At 33.0% G+C, this 12,196-nt stretch overlaps 1 protein-coding gene across 2 annotated transcripts in view; it reads right to left on the bottom strand.

Annotated features, from left to right (window-relative positions):
* The window catches only part of LOC106473624 (hemicentin-1-like), a 256,608-nt gene that overhangs the window by 168,706 nt on the left and 75,706 nt on the right, over positions 1-12,196 (bottom strand). The window contains exon 3 of one of the 2 annotated variants that reach the window (XM_022403095.1): positions 8,168-8,399. In XM_022403095.1, coding sequence (XP_022258803.1) covers positions 8,168-8,270 — 103 coding nt within the window. In that variant the 5' untranslated portion in view covers positions 8,271-8,399. Of the gene's footprint in view, positions 1-8,167; positions 8,652-12,196 lie in introns of those variants that run through there. The other variant, XM_022403100.1, reaches the window with a different exon arrangement.

The following is a 12,196-nucleotide window of genomic DNA, read 5'->3' as shown; positions in this document are numbered from 1 at the left end:
TATATATATATATATATATATATATATATATATATACAGCGCATGAGATTTGTTAAAGGATGCGAAATCATCTTCGTTTACTTTTTGGTATTTGTGTATATCAAGTAATACGTAGCTTTGGTTAATCACAAGAAAATATAAAAACCAAAATCATATATGTTTTACTTGTTCACTCTTAAACTTTTATAATAAAATTGTCTCGTTTAGTGTATTTGAAAAAGCAAAATGATACCCAATCAATAACGGGATTTTAATGAACTATATATATACACACTTCCAAAATAGTAGGCGAATACCTTGGGATTTGACCAGTATAGCAACCTATGTCATAGTAGGCGAATACCTTGGGATTTGACCAGTATAGCAACCTATGTCATAGTAGGCGAATACCTTGGGATTTGACCAGTATAGCAACCTATATCTTTGTTTTGTAACTTAAGATTTCTACATTTCAATATCTATGTTATTATACAAGTTTGTTGGTCTTTTTTTTAACTCATATGTCTAACGCTTAGAATATTTTCTCCGTGTCTGTAAGTGTGCGTGTGTTTAAAGATAGAATCTAATGGAACTCTTATTTTTTCTTTACCTAATATTATTACACCAGATACACTCTAGGTTTTTTTGGGATGTTGTTTTTTTTTCACGAGTTGGCAAAAAACACTGTTAGCAATTCTGTTTGAGGTTCAAGTAATAACCATATTCACCTCTGACCTCTGTTCTCTCGAAATATCCTTACATTACAAGCATGTGTCATTATTAGCCGCGGCTCATAGAATGACTTTAAGTTTTGTTGTTGTTTTTCTTCAGGTACAAAATTTTAGCTCATAGCTCCACCATCTCTTGAACGTTCTAAGATCTAACTTTGGACTCAGGAGGTCAAACCCTTTCGATTGATGTATTTGACCACGCCCAAGGTCTCATAGATTAATTTACTCTAATCCTACGTAAAAGAATTTCAGTTTGAGGGTAGGTTGGTAGAGATCCTGATGAGTTATAAAATCGAATCGGGTGTACACGCGTCCCGCCCCCCAGTGGCACAGCGACATGTCTGCGGACTTACAACGTTAGAAATCTGGTTTCGATAACCGTGGTGGGCAGAGCACAGATAGCCCATTGTGTAACTTTGTGCTTAATTACAAACAAACACGCGTCCCAGTCTTGGTATTCTGGCGCATAAAACATAACTAATAAAAAGGAAAAAAAGGTATCATAGATTAATTTACTCTAGTCATGCCTTATAGAATTTCAAGTGCTGCGGCCACTGAGGATTCCCTCTTGTTTTATTTCTGCTAAGTAGTGAAATATTACAGGTTATTTGTCTCGTAAAGTACCATAATTTGATAATAGCAGCTTAACTACAACAACAACAAAAAATCACTGACTTGCTGATTCTAATACTTTATAAAAATTTAAGTTGTTCCTTAGTTTCTAACTCGGCCCCGGCATGACCAGGTGGTTAGGGCGCTCGACTCGCAATCTGAGGGTCACGAGTTCGAATCCCCGTCACACCAAATATGCTCGCTCTTTCAGCCGCGGGGGCGTTATAATGTGACGGTCAATCCCACTATTCGTTGGTAAAAGAGTAGCCCAAAAGTTGGCGGTTGGTGGTGCTGACTAGCTGCCTTCCCTCTAGTCTTACACAGCTAAATTAGGGACGGCTACCACAGATAGCCCTCATGTAGCTTTGCGCGAAATTCAACACAAACCAAACTAATTTTTTACTCGGTCTCGGGTTGGCCCTGTGGTAGAGCTGGCGAACCTGGGTCAAATCCGTGCCATACCATAAACTATTCCTCGCACTTCAAGCTAAGAGTGTGTTATAAAAGTGATAGTCAATCTCTTAACGTGGATTGCGTGTGGTAGAAGTCTGCTGAGTGGCTGCCTTCTTTCTAGTCAGTAGTTAAAAAACCAACGCCAAATGTATGGCGAAATCGTATTCTATTGCCAAGTAAGAAACTTGTATTTGTTTATACATCGTATTTACGCAAAGATACCAACGCCATCTACTACTATCCCAATATCTTTGCGTAAATACGATGTATAAACAAATACAAGTTTCTTACTTGGCAATAGAATACGATTTCGCCATACATTTAGAGGTTTATTCTTTTTTCATATTTTTTGTCTGAATTTGTATATATAAACTTTCCCTTTGCCATTTGACAAGGCGCTGTGAGTATTTCATATCGTTCGAAAACAACAGTAATCGTCAGGCATCATTTAACTGAAGTATGATGGAAATTTTGGTTGTACGGGACTTCGAAAAACTTTCAATGTTTCTAGCATTGTGATGTTCCTTTATATTCAAGCATTTCTTCAAACTGTTAAGCTGAAAACAAAATACAATTTGAAATTCCTATTTGGAAGTAAATTCTACCACATTATATCAGAAAACACTTAAGCGTTAAATTTGGAAGAACTATAAAGTTTGTTACCACCTGCAGACCATTATTCATCCGTTTGAAATGCTGATGTTTGTCAACGTTTAGCATGAGAATGTGTTTCTCCGACGAGTTTACATAAATGTATTCTCTCGAAGAAAAGTGGATCGTGCGTCTCTCTCTCTCTTTCTTCTTTTTCAATGTTAACTTAATAGAATTCATGCTCTTCTCCCAATCTCGAAAACTGAGTACTTGTGTGCCCACTTGAACTGAAATCGTAATATCTAACTTAAATATTATCAATGTCCACGCAGACTAGTTCATTAAATCTGTTTCCTACCAAGTTACATTAGCCCTTTGACTACGTATCAGCTTTGTATAATAACAGAAGGAGTGTATTTCCTTCTAAATGGTGTAGGCAGCTGCCTATGATGGCTTGTACGAAGCTTTGATGGACATTTTTTACACTGTCTTAAACGGACAGTGTCACTCATACACGAAATGTCTTCTCCCTTTCGAGCTACGCCTCTCCATCGGTGCAGAATGTCTATATATATCGTTTGTAATGTCATGATCTTTGGCTACATCACAATTTCTAAAATAAGTAATAAACATAAATATATTTCAGTTCATTCTGCTCTCGTTTTAAAATCACCAGAAAAATAAAAGGAGGGTGATTTATATTTTGGCTTTATAGAACTACGGTACATGCTTTAACAGAACAACATATGATTTTTTTTCTATGAATGGCCTCTTCAAAAACTAATACTTTTTCGAAGAACTGTGAAAGGTGCTGCTTTATCTCAATATCGTTGATCGTATAAACAACTTGCGGTTATATGGCAAAAGAGAATCAGAAGTTTTATGAGGATGACAAACCGAAAGTATTACCAAACAGCTAACACTAGTGGTGAACATATACCAAATGACTTTTTGCTAGGGTTGTTCAAAGATGATCATATTATTCAATTCGGAACAAACGAACTCCTGCTCGAAGTAGACGCACGGTTCCCAAGACTCGCAGTAATGGGTTTGGGGTTAATAAAGCTCTACAGTGAGAGATGTCTGTAGTACTTATTTTTACATTTTTATAAGCTTCAAGAGGAAGAATACAATAACTGATGACGTTTATTTCTATTTTTCATATCCTTCTGAGCTTACAGAAATCCCTAATAACCCAAGGTTCGCACATACAAGAGCATATTACGCCTTAAATAGTTTTAAGAGTCGTAAAGAAGAAATATAAGTATATTTTGATGTTTTTGACGTCTTTTACAATTAGTGACGCTGTCATTTAATTAGCTTTTGTTAATTCATTTACACTGTTTCTTTCTCGAGTCTATGATGTTAATAATTATTTAATAAATAATATCACATTATCCTTTATTTCCAAAGAAAGGAAAAGCCGCGCAATCTTATTCATATAATATTATTTAAAATGAGAAATGGGAACATAATTTATTAACTTCACCTGTTGCATGTCTTCAAAGGCTCACACAAACAGAATTATTACATATAATTCAATTTCATGAGCTATAAGCCAGGTATTATTCTCTAGCGCTTTGATTCAAATTCTGAAAATTTGAAAAAGATCATGTAGCAGGTAAACACGATCCTGTTAATCTATAAGAGTTGTAAGAAAGAAGAAGAAGAAAGGGACAGCTAGCTTGTTATTATTCATAGGGACAAAAGTGAACACAATTTTAAAGGCTGTAACTGTATAAAATCGCTTTAGGCAACAGCAGTAACTTTCTTTTCTTTATAATGACTCGCAGAAAAATTAAAAAAGTTTCCAATGGAAAGAATGGATTAATTCTTATAAGATTAAAAATATTTGGACTAAACCTTCTGCTTTTTCTTTTGATAAAATGGGGCTTATTTGTTATAGGATAATAAATATTTTTGCTAAATTGTTTACCTTACTCAGAATAGGATTCTCGTGAATTATTTACGACCTTTAGAGCATTATCATGACAAAAACATAGTGGTGCCAACGTCTGCATTGGTACTTCCACTGATATAACGATTTGTATATGGATACAATGAAAAAGTCATTAAAATAAAATTATACACAATTCATTTTCATTCTATCGCAAATATTTACCATGCTTTCAAGAAACAGAAATAATTCCGTATAAAATTACATTATAATGTACATTGTTTTTTCATGATTAATATATTCGAGAGCCGTTTCAACACCACATAAACATTTCGAATTTCATGACCAGTACATTTAACCGATGAATAGAATTTTGAAATCCCAGTGTTTATAAATAATATTGAATATTCATATATATACATATTGTTAAACTCCAATAAATTCAAGGTTGTTTTCGAAACAAGGAAATGCATTCTACCTAGTATTTTCGTTTCATTTCTTTAATTTTACATGTTATGTGAACTATGAGATTCAAAAATTTTGTGTTTGTAAATGAATTCAAAAACAAATACAATTTATATGCTTGAACCAACACACTTTCGTATGGAAAGAGGTTAAAATTATTCCATGAACCAAACCTAAACGTCAAGAACAACTCCTTTAGGTTGAGCCTTAGACAGGACAAGACAGATGTTTGTATAGTGTCTATCCACAATACCATTAAAATATTTATGGGAGACGGGTTTGACAAACTGAACAAGGTTTTTGTGTAGAAAATTACATTTCCTGTTAAAGTATTAAGGAAATCTAACTGTTCATTGGTTCCTTCATTTATTCCCAATGAACATTCGATTCCGACATTACTTAACGAACAACTGACATAGCTCTCACTGTCCCTATTTAAAGTATACGGCAATAAATCATTGTAATTGCTTGGAACTATGTATATAACAAAGAACGTTTTCTCAAATTTTGGTTCCAAGAAGAAACAAAAACTGCAAAAAATTCTAGCATCCAAGAAGGCCAACTACTTGTTTTCTGCTATTGTTTTTTTTTTTTAATTAAAACCTATTAATTTTTCCGCTTTAATACGAGCTAAAGACTAGGATTTTCGAGCTAAAGATTATTTCAAGTGTCAGAATCTCAAAACTATCTGTTTTTATTGACAAAATAAATCATTTTTCCCGGCCTTTATACTAACTTACTAAACTGAAAACAAATACACTATAAAAATAATATAAAAACGAATTAAGCGATATATTACTTTGATCTAGGCTACCTTATCACATCACGAAGATCGAGGTCATAATTTATATGTATTCCGAAGCTAAATAAAGGTCACAGATCAACATGAAAAAAAATTCGGAGACTAATTTAAAACATTAAAGTATTTGAATATTTTTGAAAAGCCCCCCTGTGGCACAGCGGTATGTCTACGGACTTACAACGCTAGAAACCGGGTTTCGATACCCGTGATGGGCAGAGCACAGATAGCCCATTGTGTAGCTTTGTGCATAAATTCAAACAAACAATTTTTGAAACCTATATAAAATAATTTTCGTCACCCTTTTAATCCACCTCGAGAATTTTATTGCATACGGCTTTTTTTATTATTATAAAAAATAGAATATTTCAGATAAATTGTTATAAATATCACATTTTCTACACTGTATATTGCAAAGGTTTTAATTGGTGATAAAAAAGTATGTCATTTCATCTTAGGCAAATTACATTTTTATTCCATCAAGAACTACAATAATGCTACCACTGAATAACACGGGCATGTTCGTATCACAGCAACGTCGCGCCATTTAGAGAAAGATAATGTTGTCCATGAAGAGCTTTCCCTCCTCCAACCATGAAAGATAAGTTCCATAAAATATAATACCCTGATTCTTCCGTCATTGTAGCTTTTAGTGAAATTGTTTTAACCCAGATATAGCCCTCCTTATAAAGAGAACGTATCAAATTATTTGAAGCTCAATAATACCAAGTCTTAAAGCTGCAGTGTTGACAATCTATCTTCTAAGCGTCTAACTGGTACCATTTCCTGCTGATTTTATCAATTCAATGAACCACGCTAGTAAGAAGTGGACACTAAAGTGAATAATATTGTTCAAAACTTTGGTTTTTTTCATAAACTTCAATAAATTCTCTATCAGTAATTTAAGATAAATATTTTGAACACGGATTTTCTTTTATCTTCCATTTCTTTATAATATATTGAACCCTAGTCTTTCGGCTAAGGATAAGAAAAACGTTGACATGGGATCCTTTCTTATCAGACACCACTTCGAGTCGGAAAATTAAAAACAAAGGACAGAGCTGTCATCAAAATATCTCAAACGACAATCGACCAGGAAAAGATTCATTAAAAAGTTTGAGAATTATATAAACCATAGACAGCGATTAATGTACGTAGATTCACTACTCCTTAAGCATTAACGATAACTAAACGTATTCTACCTTTATTTAAAAATAATGTTTAGCTTTTTTTTTTCTTACATGCAAGTTCTTTAAAGCACTGGTGCAAGATGAACGACTTGCTGTTTTAAAATAATTGCATTAATGTACGTTAAGTTTCTTTTGTATGTAATTAAGCACAAAACTACACAATGGGCTATATATGCTCTGCCCACCACGGGTATCGAAACCCGGATTCTAGCGTTGTAAGTCCGCAGACATGCCGCTGTGCCACTGGGGGACATGTTTCTTTTACCAACATCGTAATCGTAGTTAGTTTCTATTAGACGTTGTCTGATAGAAGATTAACTCGCTATATACGCTGGCTTCTGTAGACTAAGATGGTTTATTCCAGGTAGTGTAATTACCAGTGTAGACAGTTCTAAGATAAAATTGTATTTCTTATTCTATGTGATGTTGCACTTCAAAAGATGTTAGTTACCTGTTTAGACCATATCTTGGTTTTCATATTTGATTTTATTGTTTTACTCATTATCTTTGCCTCATTTGGAAAAAAACCACGGATTGCTTTTCTTATGGAAATGTGCAAAATCATGCATAGTTAGCTCACGAGGGTTATTTCAGAAAAGAAAAAAACAACTCATTCTTACATTATTATTATCCATGTATTTTCTCTTCTTTCAACGCCTGCATTGAAACATATTTGTATTTTTCCCTTTCTTCATTTATAAAATATACACTTCTGGTGTCATTTATCTAGTATAGGGTTAATTTACCATTGGATTACAACTCTTTATAAATTGTCATCAGATGTTCTGTCCTCGAAATTTGCTGAAATATTTTAATAATCTATCTTCCAATAATCTGTCCTCGAATCTCAGTGAGATACACACAAATTCTTCAAGAGGTTCACACTCGTCCCTGTTTAGTCTACTGATTGGCAAGTATGATTCTCGCTTATCCTGTTGTTTATATTTTCAGTGTGCTGACTTTTCACACGAACCAGTTTATATATGACATAGTGATATCGAAAGTTTATAATAAAATACCGAATGAGAAAAGAAATATAGAACAAACCGATCAAAATAATAACCTGTCCCCTGTTTAACGAAAAGCTTTGCTTCATCGTGAAATTCAGACGTAGATTTACAAAATTAAATTTTTTAGAATGATTACTAAATAATTACTCTAAACCTCTTTAGACGAATTTACATATTCCAGTTAGTTTGGGGTTTTCTTAAATATTACTTATTCCTAATTCTTTCTACAGGATTATAACGAAAATGTTATTTTGTTCTTTGTTGTTGTTTTTTTTTTTAAATAGAGGATAAAGAAATTATAATTGATTTTAGCGATCATTGGTTCTTTCTTATATTTTACTAATTCAAATTATATACGTATTAAAATTAAACTGACAGAAATATATCCTATGTTTTAAGACAAATGTTAGAAAATAAACTATTATTACACAAAGTCTTACCTCCAGTCGAAAGATCGCTAGTAGTAGTAGTATGTCGACCGTCTGCGGCAACGCACATCGTTAACAAACAAAGGAAACCTTTGAAATTCATTATAGCAACCATTCTTGTACTTGAAGCCAACTAAACCCCTGCAACCGCGATCTTCAACTTTTAGTGGGTGATGTCCTTTTCCGCTGGTTGAAACGTTCAGCGTATTGCTCTGTCCTTTTTAACCATTACACTTCTCAACACCTGGAAACACACGAACAAAACCAGTTACCTATTTCTCAAGTTATAATATATTACTAGTACTTATGATTACCATGGTCACGTAGAATCCCTACAAAAGACTTGACTTCGAATTAAGTTATCGATCAAGAGTTGTGTTTATGGGAGAGATCATTTTTACATTTGTTCGATATATGTTAAAGGAAGACGAGTGAACTATGTATCGAGTAACACGTTGTTGTAACGTGTTTGCTACCAGTCCACCACAACTCAAAGGTTTTTGCCTCGTTCTACCGCTGAGCTCGCTCTCCGACCACAGCTGTTCCTACCACACTTCGCTTTAATATGTGAGTACAGTTTAAAACAGTTGCCACTAGAGGGCTCTACCTGACCACACAACCCCGTGCAAGTAATGTTTTGCGCTTATGAAACTAATTGTAAGGAGAATTTGTCACTCTCTAGATATGGTGGTTTCTCCTCAGCAATGACATTTTCACCAAACTTAAAGAATAATATTATTTTTTTTATAATATAATACCAAGTGATGTGAACACTATATATATATATCATTGTGTTTCTCATTGTTTTGTTTTTACCTACTATTAATGTTTTCACTATAACAGCTTTTTCTTTTGTATTAAAAAAAAACGCTAGAAAATAAAATACAAATTTATTTGCACAGTGATATAAGCAACTACATGGTTTTTAATATTGAGATTAAAATAGTTTTATTTTATTTTTTGCAGTATAATAGACATAATAATGTTTACATATCAATATACATATTAAACGTTTCACGCAATAATTTGTCCTGTCCTTCCTTTGAATTTTTACAGTTATTTAATGTTACTCTTTAAAGAACCAGTGTCGTATCTTCCACTACTCCTCAGTGGCTAAGAGGTACGTCTGAAGGCTTATAACGCTAAAAAACGGATCTGAATACCCTTAATGGGCACAACACAAGTAGCCCATTGTGTAGCTTTACGCTTAACAACAAACAAAACTCTTCAGCTTTATTTATTTTTACTTTAAACACAATAAAAAATATAAAACATTATTTTTTAAATACTTTAAAATATATAAAATCATAGGAAATTGTATAATATCTTATTAAAATCGTAAAGATGTTGACAGATTATTTACATAATATAATACAAAACCTGTACAATTCTAGTATACAATTTCACAGAAAATACAGTGTTATTACACACGCAAATTTACTGAACCCTTACATAACATTCTGGCTAACAGGAAAAATACAACCTGAACTTATTGTATTTTGAAGCTGGAAATGTATTTTGAGAATGATAGTTTTTAGCAATCAGCATAAACACTGTCAACCATCTAATAAGTGACTAAGTGTCGTCGTATGTAGTATAGATAACAACCAGCATTTGCTAACATGATTTAGAAAAACTCGCTGAGAAAGATAAACAGATACAAAAAAAAAACGTTAGACGTGCTTGATTTATATGTAACTCCTAGGTATTTGATTTTTGTTCCTAGATTTTTGTGAAGAATAATCATCTTGTTGTTATGTTTTATTTCAACAATACAATTTAACTTCTGGTTTATGTAGACACAACCCTATAATATCTCATTCCGAAAGATAGAGGGGCTTGAGGCTGTCCAGCTTTCCGGATACATTTACCACTAAAGCTTTCCTTACAACTGAGTGGGGGATTGTGATATGAAAACGTATAAGCTCGCATTAGATGCCACCATATTCGTTACAATCTCAGAACTGAAGTTTAGAGCAATATCAGCTCTCATCAGCAAGGTTCGGTCTGTGATGGAGATCCACAACCATAGAACTTTACACAGCTTCAGATGTGGACAATGGCTTATAGAGTGTTTTCTTTTAGATGTAAAGAAAACATCAGTGGTAGATTTAGGTGAAAGCTGATAGACCTGAAACTCTCATTCAAAATAAAAATAGACACAAAGATGTGTATGTTTCTGGAAACTGCACCAAGTCATTTTTCACACTTAAAATAATACAACGCTTTATTTGGTGACAATGTTTACCACATACCTAGCTGGACTGACGAAAGCTGCCATTGCTTAAAAATACAGATCTCAGGATATACGTTTTAACACCTAATGTAAGTTTAAGTGTTCCCGTTTCACAGAAGCTAATTTACTTATTTTTAAATTAAAGGAGTTCAGATTACAGTTTTATTCCTTTAGCTAAAAAATTCTAAATAAGAAAATTGACCCTCATCTTCTCTACTTTCGACTGGACCGATAACTATAATGAATTACAAAATAAACATTGACATTTCTTTCTGTTTTGATTTTTATTGTTTGTGCATTTTTATTCATATGATATTTTGTGAAGAAACTGAAAACAGGAAAACACCCAAAATCACAAACCACATGATAGATGTTTGATGTAGATTATTGTTATATATATATATGTTTAGATGTGATAAATTAGAATATATTACAAACTTATAAACCCACAACTTTTACGTTCGGACTTAAGTTCAAATTGTTACTGTCCGTAAGCTCCCAAAAGGAAGATTATGGGTGAAACTTTTAATGGAGTAGAGAAGCAGACACAAGTCAAATAGCACAGTAATTGACTCCTCCCACGAGTATCATTAACTTATTGTTTCTGAATGCTGCACACTTCCTTGCGAAGCTTAATAATATATGATTTTGGAATAATAATTAACCCTTTATGGGCATTAGTATAAACCCTTGCATTGTTAGCTTGATTTCTAGAGAGTTAGGACTGACTTAAATATACTAAGCTGTCAGAACCTTATGAGAAATTATTGGGTTTACGACCAAGAATAGCGTAAAAATAGCTAAGGTACAGAATTAATTAAAAATACATTCTAATAAAAACGTTATAAGAACAAATATATTTAATTAGTTATATTGATATTTAGTCTTGATCTAAATAGATTTTTTACTCTGACTGGAAGTTAATATTAATAATCTTACGAGAATATCATGCTGCTCAAAACATTAAAACCGACAATATATCTCTTGACAATTGATCTTTTAAATAGTCAAATACGGAGGGTATAACTTAACATAAAAATATTCAAAGTTATACACCAATTAATAAAGACATTGCTACTTAAAATGTTTAATGAAAGATAAGCTCACTACTCGCAATGGACATACAATGCATTCTTACAGAAGCTAAAAAAGTCAAAAGAGGATCAGAGTTTCAATCCTGTGCAGAAAATTTTATTTTTATTATTTATTTTTAAGGGACATTCTCGAAGCAAATAAAGTGTAACAAGCATAGCTAAGATATGCTTCGTTGTTATTCTTAAAACCTCAGTTCTCGCTGTTCGAAATCTTGTGTAAGTTTAAGCAGCTAAAATGAAAAACGCCCATAATAATTTATAAAGTTTCAAACAATATTTCGAAGGCATATTGCTCGATGGATGATATCGTTTGATTTTTGTGTGTGGCATTTATCCCCTAATTTAACAATACGTTCATTTCCGACATTTTATTAAAAGATTAATGATCTATTGGGTCAATGAAGATCGAACAAACAAGGTCTGTTGACGTGACACAAATATCCCATATAGCTCCTCAGTCTCCTATATCTCGGAACTGTGTCTTATCTCTACACCTCTGTAATTCAACAATACGTTCATTTCCGACAATTTATTAAAAGATTAATGATCTATTGGGTCAATGAAGATAGAACAAACAAGGTCTGTTGACGTGACACAAATATCCCATATAGCTCCTCAGTCTCCTATATCTCGGAACTGTGTCTTATCTCTACACCTCTGTAGTGTAAAAGCAACGCCTACGGTTTTGAAAATGTGTCACAATATATTTTA

Source organism: Limulus polyphemus, unplaced genomic scaffold (assembly GCF_000517525.1).
Source record: "Limulus polyphemus unplaced genomic scaffold, Limulus_polyphemus-2.1.2 Scaffold132, whole genome shotgun sequence".
NCBI classification, from domain to species: domain Eukaryota; kingdom Metazoa; phylum Arthropoda; class Merostomata; order Xiphosura; family Limulidae; genus Limulus; species Limulus polyphemus.
Note: the sequence above shows the minus strand (reverse complement) of the source record. Positions and strands in the feature narration are given on the sequence as shown.